The sequence below is a fragment of the Coregonus lavaretus genome (genome assembly GCF_964263955.1).
Source record: "Coregonus lavaretus genome assembly, chromosome: 25".
NCBI classification, from domain to species: domain Eukaryota; kingdom Metazoa; phylum Chordata; class Actinopteri; order Salmoniformes; family Salmonidae; genus Coregonus; species Coregonus lavaretus.
This window is the reverse complement of record NC_140012.1, coordinates 38,977,935-39,003,909: the sequence shown is the minus strand read 5'-3', so window position 1 is coordinate 39,003,909 and position 25,975 is coordinate 38,977,935. Positions and strand designations below refer to the sequence as shown.

The window sequence follows — 25,975 nt, the reverse complement described above, 5'->3', positions numbered from 1 at the left end:
AAGCCGATTTAAGTCAAAACTAACTAGGCAATTCAAGAACATTTAATGAATGTCGTCTTGGTAAGCTACTACAGTGTATATTTGGCCTTGTTTTAATTTGTTGTTCTGCTGAAAGGTGAATTCATCTCCGAGTGTCTGGTGGAAAGCAGACTGAACCAGGTTTTCCTCTAGGATTTTGCCTGTGCTTAGCTCTATTCCGTTTATTTTTATCAACAACAAAAAAACTCCCTAGCCCTTGCCGATGACAAGCATACACATAACATGATGCAGCCACCACTATGCTTGAAAATATGAAGAGTAGTACTCAGTGATGTGTTGTGTTGGATTTGCCCCAAACATAACACTTTGTATTCAGAACATAAAGTACATTTCTTTGCCACATTTTCTGCAGTTTTACTTTAGTGCCTTATTGCAAACAGGATGCATGTTTTGGAATATTTTTTATTCTGTACAGGCTTCCTTCTTTTCACTCTGTCATTTGGGTTAGTATTGTGGAGTAACTACAATGTTGTTGATACATCCTCAGTTTTCTCCTGTCACAGCCATTAAACCCTGTAACTGTTTTAGAGTCACAATTGGCCTCATGGTGAAATCCCTGAGCGGTTTCCTTCCTCTCCGGCAACTGAGTTAGGAAGGACGCCTTTATCTTTGTAGTGACTGGGTGTATTGATATACCGTTCAAAGTGTAATCAATAACTTCACCATGCTCAAAGAGATATTCAATGTCTGCTTTTTGTTTTTTTACCCATCTACCAATAGGTACCATTCTTTACGAGGCATTAGAAAACCTCCCTGGTCTTTGTTATTGATTCTGCTTGAAATACACTGCTCGACTGAGGGATTTTACAGATAATTGTACGTGTGGGGTACATAGATTACGTAGTCATTCAAAAATCATGTTAAACACCATTATGGCACACAGAGTGAGTCCACAGCACATCTTTACTTCTGAACTTTATTTTTAATTTTTACCTTTATTTAACTAGGCAAGTCAGTTAAGAACAAATTCTTATTTACAATGACAGTCTATACCGGCCAAACCCGGACGACGCTTGGCCAATTGTGCGCCGCCCTATGGGACTCCCAATCACGGCCGGTTGTGATACAGCCTGGAATCGAACCAGGGGGTCTGTAGTGATGCCTCAAGCACTGAGATGCAGTGCCTTAGATCGCTGCGCCACTCGGGAGCCCCAACTTATTTAGATGTGCCATAACAAAGGGGTTGAATACTAATTGAATGAAGACATTTCAGCTTTTCATTTTTTATTAATTTGTAAATATTTCGAAAAACATAATTCCACTTTGACATGATGGGGTATTGTGTATAGGCTAGTCACACAAAATCTAAATGTAATCCATTTTAAATTCAGGCTGTAACACAACAAAATGTGGGAAAAGGGTGTGAATACTTTCTGAAGGCACTGTATGCATTTGACCCAGGTCTGGTGTGTAGTGAACCTGATGAACCTCAAGCCTATATCACAGTGTTGTATGTAATTGTGTGAGTCTACTACTCACCACTTTGAGGAGCAGCAGGTTGTCCCTGAGGGAGGCTAACACGCCGATGAACGAGACAATGAACATCACCACCCCCAGGACGATCAGGATGACGGCGGGGGCCAGGAACACCCCATCCAGGGTTTTGTAGCGCTGCCGCTCCACCTCCGCATAGATACCGATGGCTAGGATGAACCCCCCAACCAGCTACCGGATATAGAGACATGGAGATGAGAGAATTTAGTATAGGGGACAGAGTGGTTACCTATACAGAATGTTTACTTATAAAATGGGTTGTTCCACCCCCCAGTATCCATGTTCCAGGCCCCTTCTGAATAGTGTAACTTGGTAAAAAAAATTAATTTAAACACGATAATTTCACCTAATTTTAACATTCTTCCTTAAAAGAGCACATATTCAACTTTTTTTATTTTATTCTGTTTTTCCATCAAGATAAAAAATAAATAAAAATGACTATAGTAAGTACCTATTAAGTGCCAAATGGGTTGGGGTTATCTTTGCATGCATTTCTTTGATAGTTTTTTTGTACCTGTATCTGAGTTGCAGTTCAAATAAGGAAATCAGTAAATTGAAATAAATTCATTAGGCCCTAATCTACGGATTTCACATGACTGGGAATACATATATGCATCTGTTGGTCACAGATACCAACATTTGTAGGGGCGTGGATCATTTGCCTCATGCAGCGCGACACATCTATCACAGAGTTGATCAGGCTGTTGATAGTGGCCTGTGGAATGTTGTCCCACTCCTCTTCAAATGGGGGGGAACTGGAGGGGAATATTGGGGGGGAACTGGAACACGCTGTCGTACACGTCGATCCAGAGCATCCCAAACATGCTCAATGGATGACATCTCTGGTGAGAATGCAGGCCATGGAAGAACTGGGAAATGTTCCGCTTCCAGGAACTGTGTGCAGATCCTTGCGACATGGGGCCGTGAGGTGATGGCGGCAGATGAATGGCACGACAATGGGCCTCGTCACGGTATCGCTGTGCATTCAAATTGCATCGATAAAATGCAATTGTGTTCGTTGTCCGTAGCTTATGCCTGCCCATACCATAACCCCACTGCCACCATGGGGCACTCTGTTCACAACGTTGACATCAGCAAACCGCTCGCCCACACAACACCATACACGCTGTCTGCCATCTGTCCGGTACAGTTGAAACCGGGATTAATCTGTGAAGAGTGGATGTCAGTGGCCATCGAAGGTGAGCATTTGCCCACGGAAGTCGGTTACAATGCCAGTAATATATTTAGACTACTTAGCATTTGTCTGGGCTTGCTAGCAGTAGCCAGTAGCCCTGGGCGGGGCATTGCACCCTGGGAAGTGAAATGCACTCTGAGAATCGTAGTATACTTTTTGTAGGCACTAATTCCGCCATGGTTAGTTGGACAAAGCCTATGGGTTTCTAGCTAGTATGCTAACTATCTGGCTGAATAAGTTGACGATGTACTCACTCAAACTGTCAAAACTAACCCAAAACTTAACACAACGTTAGACACGGACACGAATGATCTGCTTGGCGTGTTAACACACTGGTGGTTTGTTGTAACCGAGTATTGGTGCTAAACCGTGTTATTGGAGGCTGGCATGCTAGTTGGCTATGGCGTCATAGGAGTCGGTGCCCTGGACGGGTTTCACGGAAGATTACTGTACCAAGTTAGCTAGCTGAATAAACTAAGTTAGAGTCTATTCCTAGAAAACATTGAACCGCTGTAGTTTACAACAATTATCATTTCTAAAGTGGAAATTGGGAGAATTATATTTGAGTGTTTCAGTGAAACGTAAGTGAGGGAGGCCCCGCTCTCTCGCTTTCCCAGATGTTTAGTTCATTTCATTCCGATATCCTTTGCATTATTGTAGCCGTTTTCTGTAGCCTGTCAACTATGTGTCTGTCTATCCCTGTTCTCTCCTCTCTGCACAGGCCATACAAACGCTTCACACCACGTGGCTGTTGCCACTAATCTGGTGGTCCCTGTGCGCACGACCCTCGTGGAGTTCCAGGTCTCTGGGAGCCTCGAACTGCCGTTCTGTGGCCAACAAGGCAGATTTCATCTCAGCCTATGCTACCCTCCAGTCCCTCGACTTCTTGGCACTGACGGAAACATGGATTACCACAGAAAACACTGCTACTCCTACTGCTCTTTCCTCGTCTGACCATGTGTTCTCGCACAGGAATCCTCATCTCTCCCAAGTGGACATTCTCTCTTTTTCCCCTGACCCATCTGTCTATCTCCTCATTTGAATTCCATGCTGTCACAGTCACCAGCCCATTCAAGCTTAACATCCTTGTCATTTATCGCCCTCCAGGTTCCCTTGGAGAGTTCATCAATGAGCTTGACGCCTTGATAAGTTCCTTTCCTGAGGATGGCTCACCCCTCACAGTTCTGGGTGACTTTAACCTCCCTACATCTGCCTTTGACTCTTTTCTTTCTGCCTCCTCCTATCCACTCCTTTCCTCTTTTGACCTCACCCTCTCACCGTCCCCCCCTACTCACAAGGCAGGCAATACGCTTGACCTCATCTTTACTAGATGCTGTTCTTCTACTAATCTCACTGCAACTCCCCTCCAAGTCTCTGACCACTACTTTGTATCCTTTTCTCACTCGCTCTCCTCCAACACTACTCACTCTGCCCCTACTCAGATGGTAATGTGCCGTCGCAACCGTCGCCCTCTCTCTCCCGCTAATCTCTCCTCTTCCATCCTATCATCTCTTCCCTCTGCTAAATCCTTCTCCCTCCGATCTCCTGATTCTGCCTCCTCAACCCTCCTCTCCTCCCTTTCTGCATCTTTTGACTCTCTATGTCCCCTATCCTTGCGAGCTCACAAAAGAGGGCTCCGGGCAGCCGAGCGGAAATGGAGGGCCTGTCATCTTTTCACTCCCTCCTCTCTACATTCTCTTCCTCTGTTTCCGCTGCCAAACCACTTTCTACCACTCTGAATTTCAAGCCTCTGCCTCTAACCCTAGGAAGCTCTTTGCCACCTTCTCCTCCCTGCTGAATCCTCCTCCTCTTCCTCCCCCTCCCTCTCTGTGGATGACTTCGTCAACCATTTTGTAAAGAAGGTTGATGACATCCGATCCTCATTTATTAAGTCAAATGACACCGCTGGTCCTGCTCACACTGCCCTACCCTATGCTTTGACTTCTTTCTCCCCTCTCTCTCTCCAGATGAAATCCTGCAACTTGTGACGGCCGGCCGCCCAACAACCTGCCCTCTTGACCCTATCCCCTCCGCTCTTCTCCAGACCATTTCCGGAGACTTTCTCCCTTACCTCACCTCGCTCATCAACTCATCCTTGACCGCTGGCCTTGTCCCTTCCGTCTTCAAGTGAGCGAGAGTTGCACCCCTCCTCAAAAAACCTACACTCGATCCCTCCGATGTCAACAACTACAGACCAGTATCCCTTCTTTCTTTTCACTCAAAAACTCTTGAACGTGCCGTCTCTAGCCAACTCTCCTGCTATCTCTCTCAGAATGACCTTCTTGATCCAAACCAGTCAGGTTTCAAGACTGGTCATTCAACTGAGACTGCTCTTCTCTGTGTCACGGAGGCTCTCCGCACTGCTAAAGCTAACTCTCTCTCCTCTGCTCTTATCCTTCTAGACCTATCCGCTGCCTTTGATACTGTGAACCATCAGATCCTCCTCTCCACCCTCTCCGAGTTGGGCATCTCCGGCGCTGCTCACTCTTGGATTGCGTCCTACCTGACAGGTCGCTCCTACCAGGTGGCGTGGCGAGAATCTGTCTCCGCACCACGTGCTCTCACCACTGGTGTCCCCCAGGGCTCAGTTCTAGGCCCTCTCCGATTCTCTCTACACACCAAGTCACTTGGCTCTGTCATATCCTCTCCTATCATTGCTACGCAGACGACACACAATTAATTCTCTCCTTTCCCCCTTCTGATAACCAGGTGGCGAATCGCATCTCTGCATGTCTGGCAGACATATCAGTGTGGATGTCGGATCACCACCTCAAGCTGAACCTCGGCAAGACGGAGCTGCTCTTCATCCCGGGGAAGGACTGCCCGCTCCATTATCTCGCCATCACGGTTGACAACTCCATTGTGTCCTCCTCCCAGAGTGCAAAGAACCTTGGTGTGACCCTGGACAACACCCTGTCGTTCTCCGCTAACATCAAAGCGGTGACCCAATCCTGCAGGTTCATGCTCTACAACATTTGCAGAGTATGACCCTACCTTACACAGAAAGCGGCACAGGTCCTAATCCAGGCACTTGTCATCTCCCGTCTGGATAACTGCAACTCGCTGTTGGCTGGGCTCCCTGCCTGTGCCATTAAACCCCTACAACTTATCCAGAACGCTGCAGCCCGTCTGGTGTTCAACCTTCCCAAGTTCTCTCATGTCACCCCGCTCCTCCGCACACTCCACTGGCTTCCAGTTGAGGCTTGCATCTACTACAAAACCATGGTGCTTGCCTACAGAGCTGTGAGGGGAATGGCACCTCCTTACCTTCAGGCTCTGATCAGACCCTACACCCAAACGAGGGCACTACGTTCATCCACCTCTGGCCTGCTAGCTCCCCTACCTCTACGGAAGCACAGTTCCCGCTCAGCCCAGTCAAAGCTATTCGCTGCTCTGGCACCCCAATGGTGGAATAAGCTCCCCCACGATGCCAGGACAGCGGAGTCACTGACCACCTTCCGGAGACACTTGAAACCCTACCTCTTTAAGGAATACCTGGAATAGTATAAAGTAATAGATATTCTATTTGTTATTTTATTTGTTCTAAGAGTTAAACACATAGTTCAATGTAAAAAAAAAAAAAAAAAAAAAAAAGCCCAGTGGTTATTCTGTAAATTTAGCTAATACGCTTTTTTTTGTTGTCGTGGTATCATTTCAGTATTGAGTATCGTTTCGGTATAGAGTATTATGATACTAAATCTGGTATCGAAGTCAAATATCTGGTATCATGACAACACTACCAAGCGGTGATGCAGCCAGTCAAGATGCTCTCGATGGTGCAGCTGTAGAACTTTGAGGATCTGAGGGCCCATGACAAATATTTTCAGCCTGCTGAGGGGGGAAGAGGCATTGTCGTGCCTTCTACAATATTATGTTGATGTGTTTGGACAATGGTAGGTCCTTAGTGATGTGGACACAGAGGAACTTGAAGCTCTCGACCCGCTCCACTACAGCCCCATCGATGTGAATGGGGGCGTGCTTGCCCATCCGTTTCCTGTAGTCCACGATCAGCTACTTTGCTGACAATGAGGGAGAGGTTATTGTCCTGCACCACACTGCCAGGTCTCTGACCTATAGGCTGTTTCATCATCGTTTGATGATCAGGCCTACCACTGTCGTGACGTAGGAAAACGTAATGATGTTGTGTTGTTGCCTACCCTCACCACCTGGGGGCGGCCCGTCAGGAAGTCCAGGATCCAGTTGCAGAGGGAGTCCCAGGGTCCTTAGCTTAGTGATGAGATTTGAGGGCACAATGGTGTTGAATGCTGAGCTATAGTCAATGAACAGCATTCTCACATAGGTGTTCCTTTTGTCCAGGTGGGAAAGGGCAGTGTGGAGTGCAATAGAGATTGCGTCATCTGTGGATCTGTTGGGGCGGTATGCGAATTGGAGTGGGTCCAGGGTGTCTGGGATGATGGTGTTGATGTGAGCTATGATCAAAGCATTTCATGACTAGGAAGGAAATTCTTGCCTAATTTTATTTTTTGCAGAAAAAAGTAGTGTGTAGTTCCAGTAATTAGCTACACCGCAAAAATATAATTAACTACTGAAAACACTACCTAGATTTGATTCAGTTCAACTACCACCAAGCTACTGCAAAATTAAATTGATAAATTACTAGTTGAACTACATGTAGTTCACTACTCCAATACTGGAATTTGGGCACTTTAGCAAGTCTTTATTCATATACAGTTGAAGTCGGAAGTTTACATACACTTAGGTTGGAGTCATTAAAACTCATTTTTCAACCACTCCACAAATTTCTTGTTAACAAACTATAGTTTTGGCAAGTCGGTTAGGACATCTACTTTGTGCATGACATAAGTAATTTTTCCAACAATTATTTACAGACAGATTATTTCACTTATAATTCACTGTATCACAATTCCAGTGGATCAGAAGTTTATATACACTAACTTGAATGTGCCTTTAAACAGCTTGGAAAATTCCAGAAAATGTTGTCATGGCTTTAGAAGCTTCTGATAGGCTAATTGACATCATTTGAGTCAATTGGAGGTGTACCTGTGGATGTATTTCAAGGCCTACCTTAAGCTCAGTGCCTCTTTGCTTGACATCATGGGAAAATCAAAAGAAATCAGCAAAGACCTCCACAAGTCTGGTTCATCCTTGGGAGCAATTTCCAAACGCCTGAAGGTACCACGTTCATCTGTACAAACAATAGTACGCAAGTATAAACACCATGAGCCCACGCAGCACTCATACCGCTCAGGAAGGAGACACGTTCTGTCTCCGAGAGATTAACGTACTTTGGTGCGAAAAGTGCAAATCAATCCCAGAACAACAGCAAAGGACCTTGTGAAGATGCTGTAGGAAACAGTTACAAAAGTATCTATATCCACAGTAAAACGAGTCCTATATCGACATAACCTGAAAAGCCGCTCAGCAAGGAAGAAGCCACTGCTCCAAAACCGCCATAAAAAAGCCAGACTACGGTTTGCAACTGCACATGGGGACAAAGATCGTACTTTTTGGAGAAATGTCCTCTGGTCTGACGAATCAAAAATAGAACTGTTTTGCCATAATGACCATCGTTATGTTTGGAGGAAAAAGGGGGGCTTGCAAGCCGAAGAACACCATCCAAAGTGTGAAGCATGGGGGTGGCAGCATCATGCTGTGGGGGTGCTTTGCTGCAGGAGGGACTGGTGCACTTCACAAAATAGATGGCATCATGAGGAAGGAAAATGATGTGGATATATTGAAGCAACATCTCAAGACATCAGTCAGGAAGTTAAAGCTTGGTCGCAAATGGGTCTTCCAAATGGACAATGACCCCAAGCATACTTACAAAGTTTTGGCAAAATGGCTTAAGGACAACAAAGTCAAGGTATTGGAGTAGCCATCACAAAGCCCTGACCTCAATCCTATAGAACATTTGTGGGCAGAACTGAAAAAGTGTGTGCGAGCAAGGAAGCCTACAAACCTGACTCAGTTACACCAGCTCTGTCAGGGGGAATGGGTCAAAATTCACCCAACTTATTGTGGGAAGCTTGTGGAAGGCTACACGAAACGTTTGACCCAAGTGAAACAATTTAAAGGCAATGCTACCAAATACTAATTGAGTGTATGTAAACTTCTGACCCACTGGGAATGTGATGAAAGAAATAAAAGCTGAAATAAATCACTCCACTATTACTCTGACATTTCACATTCTTAAAATAAAGTGGTGATCCTAACTGACCTAAAACAGGGATTTTTTACTAGGATTAAATGTCAGGAATTGTGAAAAACTGAGTTTATATGTATTTGGCTAAGGTGTATGTAAACTTCCGACTTCAACTGTAAAAAAAAAATCTGATTTATGTAGTTCAACTAGTAATTTAACTACATTTTGCAGTAGCTGGGTGGTAGTTGAACTGAATCAAATCTTGGTAGTGTTTTCAGTAGTTAATTATATGTTTTTACCATGTAGCGGTGCAGCTAACTACTGGAACTACACACTACTTTTTTTCTGAAACAACAAATATGGGTGAAGTAGGCAAGACTTTCAAAACATTGCGTTGATTCAACCAGTTTGTGCCCAGTGGGATGGCTCCCTGCGGAGGGTAATTCATCAGTAAATAACATCTGTGCTAGATAACAGTTTAGATGTAATAGATTAACCATTGATTCAGAGTTCTTAGAGTATACAGTTCAATGCAAAGATTCATTCTAATTTGAGAGATTAAGGTTATTGGCAGTCCATTAGCCGATTAGTTTGCTAAGCATTAGTAGAAAAGCAATGCATCTGATCTTTTACTAAAAGTGTCAAAGTAATTCCAGAAAGGAGAAGGGTTCTCTTTAAAAGTAATGACAATAGTTAATAGGAAACAATTTAAAAATCACTTATTCACAACATGTTAATGCAAACACAGAAACACATTGGTTTAACAGTAAGTGAACTTTGAAAGTGAAATATTATATTTCTTCCAGCTTCCCTTGTTCATAGACCTTGGTTGGAAAGCGATTGCAGTTGCGATTGTATTCATTTTCTATTGGGAGTAGTATAATAATAAATAATATAATATGCCTTTTAGCAGACGCTTTTATCCAAAGCGACTTACAGTCATGCGTGCATAATATTTTTTGTGTGTATGGGTGGTCCCGGGGATCGAACCCACTACCTTGGCGTTACAAGCGCCGTGCTCTACCAGCTGAGCTACAGAGGACCACAGTAGTAACTCCTCCAGCACTAATGAACCAGTATGTAATCCTGATCTATTATTACAAAGGTGACATTCTCCGGTGTTCATTACGTCCTATACCTGTGACAACGAATCAGTGTCTCTGGGTCTATGAATGTCTGTTTCCCCAGGTGGCAGGTGTGCCACAGGCAGCTGATTGGACAGCTTTCCCCGCTTCAGGGCCAAATAGATTTTCTCTTCAAACACCAATGCAGGGATTCTAGCATTGTGAGTAATTCAAAGAAACCGGCTGTGCACATAATGCCAGAGGTTTTAATTGCAAGTAGAACGCTCTGAGCTCTGCTGTTGCGATTGTGACTGTTCTGATGCTACAGGTGGTCGGTAATTGAAAGAGACACACCAAACATCTATGAGGCGGCACTGCTTTCTGAACTGAGATTGATACCGCAATGTAGGCCTACACAGGAAAGTACAAGGCTTTTCGATCCCTTGATACCAGTCCAAATGGAGGGCGCTATATGTGGTTACTAGGTAAACCTCCTCATCTACATGCAAACACACAAGGGAGGAACAGAGTTTGGCAGTAAACTGGCAATAGGCCTATACAGTGCTGTATAATACAGTCACTATAAAATCCATAGGAAACATGATGGCTGTCATTCACAGAGCCTTTCCCAAACAAAAAAAAGATTGCAATGTTGAAACTGCAATAAAAGTGCCTTAACTGCAGTCGACTGTGGTATTTTGGACGCAGTAATTGCAGAATAACTGCAGTGTAAAGCAGTTGAACTGCAGTTATACTGCACTGTAACTGTAGTCCCGTGTAGCTCAGTTGGTAGAGCATGGCGTTTGCAACGCCAGGGTTGTGGGTTCGTTTCCCACGGGGGTCCAGTATGGAAAAAAATAAAAAATATATATGTATGCACTCACTAACTGTAAGATGCTCTGGATAAGACCGTCTGCTAAATGACGTAAATGTAAAAATGTAACTGCATTTACACTGCAAAAAATATATATACATATATTTTGGCTGCAGTATTTGTAGCGTACTGCAGTTGTACTGCAATCTTTTTTCGTAAGGGTTTGTATTCGTTTCTGTGTACAGTGTGCTCACAACACAGTAAAACGCTGTCCTAAGGTTAAACAGACCATGTGGAATTGTGCACCAGAGGGTAAGGCAGCTTGTCTGTCTGCTGGTCTAGAGAGGAACATCAGCAGAGACAAGGGACCATGACCTCAAGCTGTCACGAGTTGTGGAAGTAGTAAATCAGTGATCGCTAAAAGACGGTGCTCAAAGACGGTGCTCAAAGACGGTGCTGGTACGCATGAGTGTTCCCGCAGGACATAAAGTCAAACATACCCGGCCCTGTCACTGTCCTCTTAATAGAAGCAACTTCAGTGGAACAAAATACCATCCTTGGTTCTATTCATGAACCTCTTTTGATAATAGCGACTTGTTTTTCCAATGGCTTTATACGGCATGACGGTAGGCTACTAAAAGCATCCAAGATGTAAGCGTTGACGTCAGTCCGAACGTTTCAGTGACTGTGTGAGTGCATCACTACTAGATATATTTAACAAGACACTCAATGCACATAAAATAAACACTAATTAATCTAATTGCTGATGAATATTGCTAATGATAAGTACCTCTTGACTTGCATGTGATTCAGATAATCACGTCAAATCCTTAAAATGAAACACCTCCGTAAAAGGCATTTAGCTTCTCTTCTTTGATATCTAGGTCGTAGAATAATAATTTTTGCTTCAAATACTTGATATTTTTCCAGGTCAAATACTGTTACATTTTTTTTTTTTTTATATTCTAGTTGTTGAGCAGATACACACACTGTTGTTTAAAACAATACTGACAAATCCATAATCCAATACCCATCTGGTACTACGAGGGGGCCCAGACATTGCAACACATTGCCATGGCTCTGTGGATTCTCAAAAACCTGCAGGGGTTCACATTCATCAGCCTGATTTTGTGACCTGACTCTTTATCTTACCAAGTACTCAATATCTGTATCAACTTATTGGAAGCAGCAAACAGTGAGCACATTATTATTTAATTTTTTGTATCTTTAAAAGCTGGATTTCAGCATGTTTCTATAAAAGAAAATGGACATCAGCAAAACAGTATAACGAACCTACCTTACATTTACATTTTAGTCATTTAGCAGAGGCTCTTATCCAGAGCGACTTACAGTTAGTGAGTGCATACATTATTCTTTTTTCATACTGGCCCCCCATGGGAATCAAACCCACAACCCTGGCGTTGCAAACGCCATGCTCTACCAACCAAGCTACATCCCTGCCGGCCATTCCCTCCCCTACCCTGGACGACGCTGGGCCAATTGTGCGCCGCCCCATGGGTCTCCCGGTCGGCTATGACTGAGCCTGGATGCTACCTGCCACTATTCATGCACACACTCTGAAGCCTTGTGAGTGAACCTAGTGAAGCTATGTCACAGAGTCAGTGGACTGGAATACAACTCCTTGACAGAAATGCCTGCCAGGAGAAATCCAACAGATTGCAGCATTTTGTTTATGTTCACAGGAGGTTGGTAGCACCTTAATTGGGCAGGACGGGCTCATGGTAAAGGCTGGAGCGGAGTCAGTGGAATGGTATCAAATACATCAAACACCTGGTGTCCACATATTTGATCCCATTCCATTCTCTACGTTCTGGACATTATTATGAGCCGACATTATGAGCTTATAGGGAGACGCTTACCTTATATCTGAGACCAGTGCAGTTATACCTTTAATATTAGGCCTACAGGAATGCAAAGGCAAAACATTTGAGAAGGTAAAAACTCCATGCACGAAACATGAAATTATAAATAATTATCGGACTATAGGATTTTCATGCAGGATTCCTGTTGGATGACCTGCAGGATTTCCTGTCAATTTTCCAAACATTCACTTGGGTGAATCCGTCACTGAATACAGTCCCTCCTTTGAGTAACTATTTGATTTGTTCGTTCCTCCTTTGAGTAACTCAAAAGCTACTTTTCAAAGTTTGGCAACATAACAAACTTGGCAGATTGTTCCGAGCCAATATCTGTATGTGTGTGTGTATGTGTGTGTGTGGTGTCACTGTAGGTGTGTGAATGTGTGGTAGAGACTTGTGACAACACTAAAGATGCCCACATTTGAATCCATTATGCCCAGTAGTGGCCCACACAGCCATTATCAACACAATATTGTGTAGAAATATTGTTAACCCTAACAATGCAGGAACCTTGTTGGTCTATTCAGTCTCAAATCTATTCGCTTTATTGAAACCAAAGATTGTACAGGGTGAAACATGGTCTATTTGAATAACTGAAAACCCCTGAACAATGATTATTTCTTTACTCTCTATGCAAAACATCCATTTAAGGATCACCAATAAATATTCAGATCATCCATCAAGATCACAAAACATTGGTTCCATTTAACTATTGAAGAAAATAACCATGAAAGACATGTTTTGCTTGTTTAATGGATTTAAATGCCAACCTTGAGTATAGGGGGCATAATGCACTTTGTGCACCAACAATTTATCACAAGCCATTGTAGATCTCATTCTACTGACAGATGAAATAAGCTGGACTATAAAGATATCCTATGCACTAACTCTTCTCATGTATAATCCTTTATTTATCCAAACGTGACATGGCATTTATTAACACTTATACTGTCGGTCACATGCCCTTTAAAGCCACACACTGTCAAATGTGCATTCCATCAGACTCAGGAGTGAGCCACCAGCAAAAACATAAACAATGTAGCAAATTAATACCCCTGACATTTTCTTTGCAAATAGTACTTTATTTGCTATTTGCCAATACACATCCTCTAGAAAATATGACATTCCATGAGACCATCAATAGGCCTACTTTTGTTGTTATGGTAAGACAGTTGTAGGTAGCTAATCCTTCAAATTAATCGTGTATATCATTGAAATGGCAACAGTAGCCAGTGTGTAAAATGTCACCTCCAGAGGGTGTGGTTACGATACGACGTTCAGATGCCTATCAAACCACCAGCCCAAAATCCCAAAATGAACCGTGTGTAGGCTACAAGATCGGACACCTGTCGATCCAATCTAACTTTTAAGTTATCAACAATCCTAATAGGCTAGTGGACAATATTTACGCATTGCCCTTTTGTGTTTCACAAACACCATCAAGGAAGAATATTCATGGTTAAATGCGCGAGTCCGTTTATACGCCCTGTGTTATTTGCATAGAGTCTGTATTAAGCATAGGCTACTCACCCAGAAGATAGTGGAATATAAAATGAGGGCGAACTTTAGAAAGACGTAGGAGAACTTCTCGCAATATCTGACATCGTTGGACATGTTTGATCCCTCTTTCGATTCCGAACGTTGAACTTCCTGTTTCTTGTCCTCCACACCTGGAACTCTGTAAAAGCACCACCTGCCAGTAGTAAATATGATTTGACTGATAGACAGACGCCCCAATTAGGACACTGCGAATAATGACTGGAGCACTTCAGCCACTGTGGCTTCTGTTTTTAGTAGGGTCATTTAGTCGGTTTACTTCATACGTTTCCATTTTTGCGTTTCTTTGAATGTTCCTGTATTTCAGTTATTAAGGCAACATAATACGTTTTATGTTGCACTGTTGGTAGAAATTCAAAGATGTAGCCTAAAGTTTCTGAAATTACACACCAAACATATTTACTCGTAATTAACCTTTTAGTATTCATTTATATGGATGTAGGCTACATTGTATAAAACACCTGGTTTTAATATAGGCCTATACCAATATTATTGTTGCTTCCCCTTGTTTTCTTGTTCAGCCCATATCTTGAGGAATGGGCTGAACAAAAATATAAATGCAACAATTTCAAAGATTTGACTGAGTTATAGTTCATATAAGGAAATGAGTCCTCTGAAATAAATAAATTAGGCCATAATCTATGGATTTCATATGCCTGGGAATACAGATATGCATCTGTTGGTCACAAATACCTTTAAAAAAAAGGTTGGGGTGTGGATCAGAAAACCAGTCAGTATCTGGTGACCACCATTTGCTGTGACATCTCCTTCGCATAGGCTGTTCATCAGGCTGTTGATTGTGGCCTGTGAAATGTTGTCCCACTCCTCTTCAATGGCTGTGCGAAGTTGTTGGATATTGGCTGGAACTGGGACACGCTGTCATACACGTCGATCCAGATCATCCCAAACATGCTCAATGGATGACATGTTTGGTAAGTATGCAGACCATTGAAGAACTGGGACATTTTCAGCTTCCAGGAATTGTGTACAGATCCTTGCGACATGGGGCCGTACATTATCATGCTGAAACATGAGGTGATGGTGGTGGATGAATGGCACGACAATGGGCCTCAGGATCTGGTTACGGTATCTCTGTGCATTCAAATTGCCATCGATAAAATGCAATTGTGTTCACTGTCCGTATCTTATGCCTGCCCATACCATAATCCCACCGGCACCATGGGGCACTCTGTTGACAATGTTGACATCAGCAAACCGCTCGCCCACACGACGCCATCTGCCCGGTTAGTTGAAACCATGATTTATTCATGAAGAGCACACTTCTCCAGCATGCCAGTGGCCATCAAAGGTGAGCATTTGCCCACTAAAGTCGGTTACGACGCCGAACAGCAGCCAGGTCAAGACCTTGGTGAGGACGATGAGCACGCAGATGAGCTTCCCTGAGACGGTTTCTGACAGTTTGTGCAGAAATTCTTCAGTTGTGCAAACCCATAGTTTCATCAGTTGTCTGGGTGGCTGGTCTCAGACGATCCCGCAGGTGAAGGAGATCCTGGGCTGGACATACTGCCAAATTCTCTAAAATGACATTGGTAGGCTTATGGTAGAGAAATTAACATTACATTATCTGGAAACAGCTCTGGTGGACATTCCTGCAGTCAGCATGCCAATTGCACGTTCCCTCAAAACATCAGACATCTGTGGCATTTTGTTGTGTGAAAACTGCACATTTTAGAGTGGCCTTTTATTGTCCCCAGCACAAGGTGCACCTGTGTCATGATCATGTTGTTTAATCAGCTTATTGATATGCCACACCTGTCAGGTGGATGGATTGTAAACACATTTGTGCACAGAATTTGAGAGAAAAAGCTTTTTGTGCATAAGGAACATTTCTGGGCTCTTTTATTTCAGCTCATGAAACATGGGACCAACACTTTACATGTTGTGCTTATATTTTTGTTCAGTGTGCAATCATTGATGTGGTTATTTGTAAGATTGTCTATAGATGGGTTAGCAGACGTCACGAAAACGATGCACACGCTTCAATTGGGAAGAAGTCAGTGAGTTGTGATTCTGAATGGCCAGATAGCTACCAACAATGACAAGAAACTGCCATGTGGGGAATCGTAAGTGGCTCATTTCAGCTAGTTTCATCTTGTTCTTGATTTTTTGGGTGTTTTGACTGATTTCATGTCAATGCTAATATGGCACAAATTCGCTAGTGAAATAACCAACTGTAACGATGTATTTGCGAGACAACAAGTGCAAATGCAAAATCTCTCTGGTCATTCCCAAAGCCAACACCTCCTTTGGCCGCCATTCCTTCCAGTTCTCTGCTGCCAATGACTGGAACGAATTGCAAAAATCTCTGAAGCTGGAGACTCTTATCTCCCTCAATAACTTTAAGCATCAGTTGTCAGAGCACCTTACCGATCACTGCACCTGTACACAGCCCATCTGAAATTAGCCCACCCAACTACCTCATCCCTATATTGTTATTTATTTTGCTCTTTTGCACCCCAGTATCTCTATTTGCACATAATCTCTTGCACATCTAGCATTCCAGTGTTAATACTATTGTAATTATTCTGCACTATAGCCTATTTATTGCCTTACCTCCATAACTTGCTACATTTGCACACACTGTATATATATTTTCTGTTGTATTTCTGACTTTATGTTTTTTTACCCCATATGTAACTCTGTGTTGTTTTTATTGCACTACTTTGCTTTATCTTGGCCAGGTCGCAGTTGTAAATGAGAACCTGTTCTCAACTGGCTTACCTGGTTAAATAAAGGTGAAAAAAAAAAAAAAAAAAAAGTGCAAATGTATTTATGTTTTCAATAAACATTGGAGACGAAATATAGTTTACATGTTGTCAACCATCTAAGCCAACCATGTCTGTTTTGCCCAATAGTTGCGCACGTGTCGGTTTTGTTGCTAAATAACCAACCCGTCTATAGCAGGGATGGGCATCTGGGGGCCCCGTGGGCACCCCTTTTGAAGTCCCTCTGATCAATTTCCTTGTAGTAATCGTAGTCTAATTACCGCCTGGGGGGGCCTCATTGATTTTGTTAGTCAGTCTCACTCAGATATCATATTAAAAACTGCAAACATTTCTCTCCACCCTATGGCAGAATGTGTAGAATTGCACAACATTTGCTGTAAAACAGCTGGCGGCACAACTGCGGCCCCTCATGATGAGTTCAGATTTTTTGGGGGCACCCATCCCAATCAAAGTTGCCCATCCCTGGTCTATAAGGTACTGTCAAATGCAAATGTGATAGGATAGGCCCTGTCAAATGTGATAGGATAGGCCCTGCCAAATGTGGCGAAATTAGATACTATTATGAATTTAGAAACCAAAACTTGAAACTTCATGCAGAAAGGTATTGCCCATTTTTCAATATCTTGTCAGCAGAGTTACTTTTCAGAGAAAATTGTGAATTTCACAACGTGGCTGAACAATATCTAAGTCTGCTGAACCATTAGACCAACAATTCCATCCTTCTGTTTTGCCTCGATGGGAGGATTCATCACAGATCTATTTTGATTCATTTTGGCTTGCTGGTGTTTGTCTCACGGATGTATGGTACTTGGATGGTACCCAGACAGTGGATTTAATATTGTTGATTTTAGACAGTGAGTTTAAATAAGCTTTTATTAAACCTTTTCTAGCCACATACTCTATTGACTTTGTGAGTTGTTTCAGTTCTGGCAAGCTACTTGAAATAGAATGGCACTTATCTGGTATGTTGAGCCTGAGGCATAGGGGAGTAGTTGGACTCTGCAGCCTCCTCTGCATTCAGATATCATGTTCGGCTTTTGAACAACCCGGACATAGTACTAATCCCCAGATGTGTATAATCTAATATCAATCAATATGATATACAGTGGCTTGCGAAAGTATTCACCCCCCTTGGCATTTTTCCTATTTTGTTGCCTTACAACCTGGAATTAAAATTTATTTTTGGGGGGTTTGTATCATTTGATTTACACAACATGCCTACCACTTTGAAGATGCAAAATATTTTTTTTGTGAAACCAACAAGAAATAAGACAAAAAAACAGAACTTGAGCGTGCATAACTGACCAGAGTACCTTCTTCCATATGTTTGGGGAGTCTCCCACATGGCTTTTGGCGAACACCAAACATGTTTGCTTATTTTTTTCTTTAAGCAATGGCTTTTTTTCTGGCCACTCTTCCGTAAAGCCCAGCTCTGTGGAGAGTACGGCTTAAAGTGGTCCTATGGACAGATACTCCAATCTCCGCTGTGGAGCGTTGCAGCTCCTTCAGGGTTATCTTTGGTCTCTTTGTTGCCTCTCTGATTAATGCCCTCCTTGCCTGGTCTGTGAGTTTTGGTAGGCGGCCCTTTCTTGGCAGGTTTGTTGTGGTGCCATATTCCATTTTTTTATAATGGATTTAATGGTGCTCCGTGGGATGTTCCAAGTTTCAGATATTTTTTTATAACCCAACCCTGATCTGTACTTCTCCACAACTTTGTCCCTGACCTGTTTGGAGAGCTCCTTGGTCTTCATGGTGCCGCTTGCTTGGTGGTGCCCCTTGCTTAGTGGTGTTGCAGACTCTGGGGCCTTTCAGAACAGGTGTATATATACTGAGATCATGTGACACTTAGATTGCACACAGGTGGACTTTATTTAACTAATTATGTGACGTCTGAAGGTAATTGGTTGCACCAGATCTTATTTAGGGGCTTCATAGCAAAGGGGGTGAATACATATGCACGCACCACTTTTCCGTTATTTATTTATTTTGAATTTTTTAAAACAAGTTATTCATTTTTTTTCACTTCACCAATTTGGACTATTTTGTGTATGTCCATTACATGAAATACAAATAAAAATCCATTTAAATGACAGGTTGTAATGCAACAAAATAGGAAAAACGCCAAGGGGGATGAATACTTTTGCAAGGCACTGTACTGTAGGTAGATACACAGTTATGTTACTACATGTTTGGTGACCCCGGTCTGCACTGTGGCTACCTCCAGAATTAATTCCATCGTATTAATCAAATCTCATAAAGGAATAAAACTACCCAATTCAGGGCTAACCCAAAATATTCTAATGCTATGCTACACTAATGCAATAAATCACTAATTGCTTTAACCCATTTGCAATGGAGAAGTTGATACCTGAAAAAATTGCAAATGTCAGACTACATGGCATCAATAATGCTATATTAACCCATGAGTTTGATGATATTTGGCCACATTGTGGTTAAACCTCTTTACCCGTATCACTTAGAATGAAGCCATTTGGTTGAAAGAGCCCATTGCAGACTGATGCCACTCCTATCTGTGTGCCTGTTTTGCTTCATTGTGTTCTGCATGTTCCTGGACCTCTGTTGTGTGAGGCTATATTTGTAGGCTATTTGTTATTGACAGTACTTCTAAAAATCAGATGCTATTGTTGAAAGTGTGCACCTGTGCTATCACAGCTGTTGTATCATACTGAAACGTCAAACCCTACACTGATTACATTGTAGGCTCGTGCGCACATTCCAAACCGCTGGCTCTCCAACCACCGCTGGCAGCTCAGCTTTACGCACGCGCCACTGGCAAGGCTCACAAGGTTCTGTGGAGATGACGCGCACTTCAGCGGGTGCTTACCGTTACTCAGAAGATAGCAGGAGAGCCGGAGAGGGTTCTTGGACTTCACAACACCTGAATGGTTTTGAAATTGTGATTTTTGTTCAAGAAGCGGACAATGTTACCGAGGATGACATCGGAACGAATCATTCATTGTCCAAAACGCCAAAGGGATTTTGTCTAGTGTGATATAGAGATGGATATAACAACGTCGGAACCGCTCAACGTCTCAACAACCATATATTTTCAGGATTATGGAAACGAGACGACCATCAATCGTTTTGAACAGCCGGATTGGCAAGTGGCACTGTGGGCAATTGCTTATTCACTGATAGTGATTGTGTCCGTTACAGGGAATGTCACTGTAATTTGGATAATTTTGGCCCACAAAAGAATGAGAACAGTGACTAACTATTTTATAGTAAATCTAGCATTCTCGGACGTTTCAATGGCTACTTTCAACACTGTCTTCAATTTTGTCTATGCTATGCACAACGACTGGTACTTCGGGTTGGGATACTGTAGGTTTCAGAACTTCTATCCCATCACAGCAATGTTCTCAAGCATTTATTCTATGGCAGCTATTGCGGTTGACCGGTAAGAACACACAACGAGCCTTACTATTACGTGATACAGACTACTCTAGTCCGTAGAGACCACACAATTGTCCAGGGACATCAAAAGTTACAATTTCCACACCGACCATGGTGAATTTCTTCAAATTACGCACGTTCCCAAGAAGACATATAATCAATCTTATCAACAATGGCTGCATCACTCAGATACATGACTAATGAAGCTACTTGTCATTGAAGTTGACAATAATCCAATAATCATCACGTGCAGATTTTGTATTATATTTCTGATTTATAATAATATGTTTTTCCAATATAGCCTACTGAGCACTGGAGATGCTAAGAGTACAATACATTATAATTCTTATATTGTTTTAATTTGCTTAGCAACACAAGATTTTCAAATATTCCATTTATCGCTTCACCGGGTTTTATCGTCTTGTCTGGGTGAGTGTTTAACACAGTGCATGTCTGTCTGTGCGCGCTATCCTACCTAAACCCACCTATTATGTTCATAACGGGACAATCCGTATATTACTGTGGAACTATACTGTTTAACTTGTGTGTTATACATTGGCTTAAAATCTCTCTCTCACTGTGCGTGTTTTCACGATATTAATGGCATTCAGTCAGATATTTCGTTGACAGCCGGTTAATTCTGGTTGCAACATCACCCTGAAATCAGCACCACATCCTTTTGTATTCAATTAGAAATATCTTAATGAGTTCAACCTACGATTGTAGACATTGCTGTTTTCAAAGCTCTCATGAACAGAAATTATGTCATATATTACAGAATGAGGACCCTCCCATTCACTCATCATGACAGTGAGATTCTGATGAGTGAGTGTCACCAGGGTTTTCAGGACATTTCATTTACATTTTAGTCATTTAGCAGAGGCTCTTATCCAGAGCGACTTACAGTTAGTGAGTGCATACCTTTTCATATTGGCCCCCCGTGGGAATCGAACCCACAACCCTGGCGTTGCAAGCGCCATGCTCTATCAACTGAGCTACACAGGACTATATGCAGCCTTGTTGACAAAATGTCAGTCTTCAGCAGTCTAAGCAGCCAATGACATGCACTGTTATAGGTCTTTGACTGTACCTGACCTTTGCTTGGTTCTCTTCCACAGATACATGGCCATAATCTACCCTTTGAAACTAAGGCTATCCTCCACGTCCACCAAGATTGTGATTGGTCTCATCTGGGCGGTGGCATTCTCCCTGGCGTTCCCCCAGTGTTACTACTCTGTCACCCAGTATTATCCACCACGGACTATCTGTATGGTCAACTGGCCTGATGACTATGGTGGGAAACACCATCTCACGTGAGACACCCACAGTACCGTTCTCAGGAATGTGTCTGTCTAGATCAGGGATGGGCAACTCCAGTCCTCGGGGGGCTGATTGGCATCACAGTTTTGCTCCAGCCCCAGCTAACACACCTGACAATAATCAACTAATCATGATCTTCAGTTTAGAATGCAATTAGTTTAATCAGCTGTGTTTGCTAGGGAGGGGGGGAAAGTGTGACATCACTCCTGCCCCTGAGGACTGGAGTTACCCATCCCTGGTCTAAATGTACACTCTTAGAAAAAAGGGTTCCAAAAGGGTTCTGCGGATGTCCCCATAGGAGAACCCTTTCTGGTTCCAGGAAGAACTCTTTTGGGTTCCATGTAGAACTCTTTTGGGTTCCATGTAGAACCTTCTGTGGAAAGGAACCTAAATGTTTCTACCTGGAACCAAAAGGGGTTCTTCAAAGGGTTATTCTATGGGGACACCCGAAGATCCCTTTTTGGTTCTAGATAGCACCTTTATTTTCTAAGATTGTAGTTGCTATAATGGCAACATAGATCAAAGTGTCTTCTTTTCATGGTTAGAAATAGATGCTTTATTTTTTTTATGTTCAATACTTCAAAGTCTCTATTAGAAAGGGATGTTTCAAGCCCAAGCCCACGTTATTCCATACTGTGTCAGTAATACTTGACCCTGAACATTGTCCTACTGTCTCGCAGATACCAGATAGCCATGATCATACTGATCTACCTGCTCCCCCTGCTGGTGATGTTGGTCACCTACAGCCTCATTGGCCAGACACTTTGGGGCAGTGAGATACCGGGGGAGGCCTCAGACCACTACCAGAACCAGATCCAGGCCAAACGCAAGGTCAGCTATGTCATATTGATGCAAAACCTTGACTGAACAGTCTAAAAGAACCTGCATTTTTAAACAGTGTATCTCTCTATTTACTGAAAGCACTGTGTCCAGTAGTCTACCAGCATGGTCATTGCATATGCATACCAAACAAAGACAAACACTTCAAATGCTGGAGCTGCACTAAAACAAGTGCTTAGACCCAGGTCTGGTGCATGTATATGCCATGGTATCAGAGATGCTCTGCTGTCTCAGTGTGTTGTGCTGTCTCAGTGTGTTGTGCTGTCTCAGTGTGATGTGTTGTCTCAGTGTGTTGTGCTGTCTCAGTGTGTTGTGTTGTCTCAGTGTGTTGTGTTGTCTCAGTGTGATGTGTTGTCTCAGTGTGTTGTGCTGTCTCAGTGTGTTGTGTTGTCTCAGTGTGATGTGTTGTCTCAGTGTGTTGTGCTGTCTCAGTGGGATGTGTTGTCTCAGTGTGTTGTGCTGTCTCAGTGTGCTGTGCCGTCTCAGTGTGTTGTGTTTTCTCAGTGTGTTGTGCTGTCTCAGTGTGTTGTGCTGTCTCAGTGTGTTGTGTTGTCTCAGTGTGATGTGTTGTCTCAGTGTGTTGTGCTGTCTCAGTGTGTTGTGCTGTCTCAGTGGGATGTGTTGTCTCAGTGTGTTGTGCTGTCTCAGTGTGCTGTGCCGTCTCAGTGTGTTGTGTTTTCTCAGTGTGTTGTGCTGTCTCAGTGTGTTGTGCTGTCTCAGTGTGTTGTGTTGTCTCAGTGTGTTGTGCTGTCTCAGTGTGCTGTGCCGTCTCAGTGTGTTGTGTTGTGCTCCATGTAGGTGGTGAAGATGATGATAGTGGTGGTGATGACCTTCGCCCTGTGCTGGCTGCCCTACCACATCTACTTCATCCTGGGCAGCTTCAACAATGAGATCTACATGCAGACGTACATCCAGCAGGTCTACCTGGCCATCTTCTGGCTGGCCATGAGCTCCACCATGTACAACCCCATCATCTACTGCTGCCTCAACCAAAGGTAAAGCTATGCTACATCACTACGCTCATCTTGTGGCAGTGGTATGGTACTGTATCATAGATTCAACAACCTAAAAAGCCACATTCAAGTTGCACTTTTTTTTATGAAGCAGAAAATCAAGAGTTAATTCTGAATGTTTATCAACGTTAGCTGGCTAACTTTGGGATATTCCCATTGGCATCTCTCTTTTCTAGGTTTCGCTCGGGGTTCCGTCACGCTTTCAGCTGGGTCCCCTTCATCAAGGTGTCGGAGGAGGACAAGATGGAGCTGCAGCACACACGGACCTTCAGGATGACCCGCAGCTGTCGCACTGACAACACCAAGAACACTGTGGTCCGCCCACAACTCCACCCAACATGATGACCACACAACAGTCAAGCTCATGAAAAGCTGAGGACATATTCAAGTGCAGCTGCTAGGAGAAGTCAAGTGAAACAAATCATGTTATTATTGTGGACAGTCAAGATAGGTGTAGTGAAATGTGTTTGTTTTACAGGGTCAGCCATAGTAGTATGGCACCCCTGGAGCAAATTGGGGATAAGTGCCTTCCTCAAGGTCACATCGGCAGATTCTTCGGCTCGGGTATTCAAACCAGCGACCTTTCGTTTACTGGCCCAACGCTCTAACCACTAGGCTACTGCCCCAATGGTAAGGAGAACTCCCATGGCACCATGCCTTGTCTGTTGCAGTGTTTAGGTAGTGATATTATTTGTGTTGTTTTAGCGTAATATTGGTTTATGTTGTGTCACCTGGCTTTGTAGACCACATTGTGAAACGTGCAAGTGAACCCAGTTATAAATATTCACTGAAATATCAAGTAACTGACAAAGGAGACAGATAAATTAACACAAACACACACTTTGTTAAATTTTACAGAAATGAATGATGGGGTAACATCTGCCGCAATATGATTTGAGGATTGGACTGTGATATATAAATAAATAAAAATGACACAGAATATCCCCAATTGACCTCTGAACTATGGAACCACTGTATCTCCTGAGACTGTTCTTGGGGAAATGAAAGTTCTCCACTAGAATATACTTTGAGTTTATTTAAACTTTTACAGGGACAGTACACATGAATCAACGTTTCAGTAAAAGTGCCGGTTTTAGCCAGCCGGCTGATTTTCAACCACAGTCCCTGGGCAGGTTATTAAAAACTATTACAATAACAATACAGACAGACAATGAGTAGTGAACACATGCAGAGCAACATAGGACAAGCAACACATAGCATACAGACAGACAGAGCAACATAGGACAAGTAACACATAGCAGACAGACAGAGCAACATAGGACAAGTAACACATAGCAGACAGACAGAGCAACATAGGACAAGCAACACATAGCAGACAGACAGACAGAGCAACATAGGACAAGTAACACATAGCAGACAGACAGAGCAACATAGGACAAGCAACACATAGCAGACAAACAGACAGAGCAACATAGGACAAGCAACACATAGCAGACAGACAGACAGAGCAACATAGGACAAGCAACACATAGCAAACAGACAGACAGAGCAACATAGGACAAGCAACACATAGCAGACAGACAGACAGAGCAACATAGGACAAGCAACACATAGCAGACAGACAGAGCAACATAGGACAAGCAACACATAGCAGACAGACAGACAGAGCAACAGAGGACAAGTAACACATAGCATACAGACAGAGAAACATAGGACAAGTAACACATAGCAGACAGACAGAGCAACAGAGGACAAGCAACACATAGCAGACAGACAGAGCAACATGGGACAAGCAACACATAGCAGACAGAAAGACAGAGCAACATAGGACAAGCAATACATAGCAGACAGAGCAACAGAGGACAAGTAACACATAGCAGACAGACAGACAGAGCAACATAGGACAAGCAACACATAGCAGACAGACAGACAGAGCAACATAGGACAAGCAACACATAGCAGACAGACAGAGCAATATAGGACAAGCAACACATAGCAGACAGACAGACAGAGCAACATAGGACAAGCAACACATAGCAGACAGACAGAGCAACATAGGACAAGCAACACATAGCAGACAGACAGACAGAGCAACAGAGGACAAGTAACACATAGCAGACAGACAGAGAAACATAGGACAAGTAACACATAGCAGACAGACAGACAGAGCAACATAGGACAAGCAACACATAGCAGACAGACAGACAGAGCAACATAGGACAAGTAACACATAGCAGACAGACAGACAGAGTAACAGAGGACAAGTAACACATAGCAGACAGACAGACAGCGCAACATAGGACAAGCAACACATAGCAGACAGACAGACAGAGCAACATAGGACAAGTAACACATAGCAGACAGACAGACAGAGTAACAGAGGACAAGTAACACATAGCAGACAGACAGAGCAACAGAGGACAAGTAACACATAGCAGACAGACAGACAGAGCAACATAGGACAAGTAACACATAGCAGACAGACAGACAGACAGAGCAACATAGGACAA

General features: G+C 43.1%; 2 protein-coding genes across 6 annotated transcripts in view; one reads left to right on the top strand and one right to left on the bottom strand.

The window, feature by feature from the left end:
• Positions 1-14,323, bottom strand: part of LOC311101204 (tetraspanin-15-like) — a 35,901-nt gene extending 21,578 nt beyond the window's left edge. For 4 of the 5 annotated variants that reach the window (XR_014609894.1, XR_014609895.1, XR_014609896.1 and 1 more), the window contains exons 1-2: positions 14,141-14,323; positions 1,519-1,704 (exon numbers count right to left, since the gene is read on the bottom strand). Coding sequence is in view for 2 of the 5 variants with exons in the window: in XM_084142307.1 (XP_083998433.1) it covers positions 1,519-1,704; positions 14,141-14,224 (270 nt within the window). In the remaining 3 variants the exon portion in view is untranslated. The remainder of the gene's footprint in view (positions 1-1,518; positions 1,705-14,140) is intronic. The other variant, XM_084142308.1, reaches the window with a different exon arrangement.
• Positions 14,324-19,934: 5,611 nt separating this feature from the next.
• On the top strand, positions 19,935-23,846 carry LOC311100466 (neuromedin-K receptor-like; the record flags this gene model as incomplete). The annotated part of the gene is made up of 5 exons (XM_084141386.1): positions 19,935-20,335; positions 21,450-21,644; positions 22,332-22,482; positions 23,290-23,486; positions 23,681-23,846. The coding sequence occupies 5 exons, from the start codon at positions 19,935-19,937 to the stop codon at positions 23,844-23,846; spliced, it is 1,110 nt and encodes a 369-aa protein (XP_083997512.1).
• Positions 23,847-25,975: the final 2,129 nt, after the last annotated feature.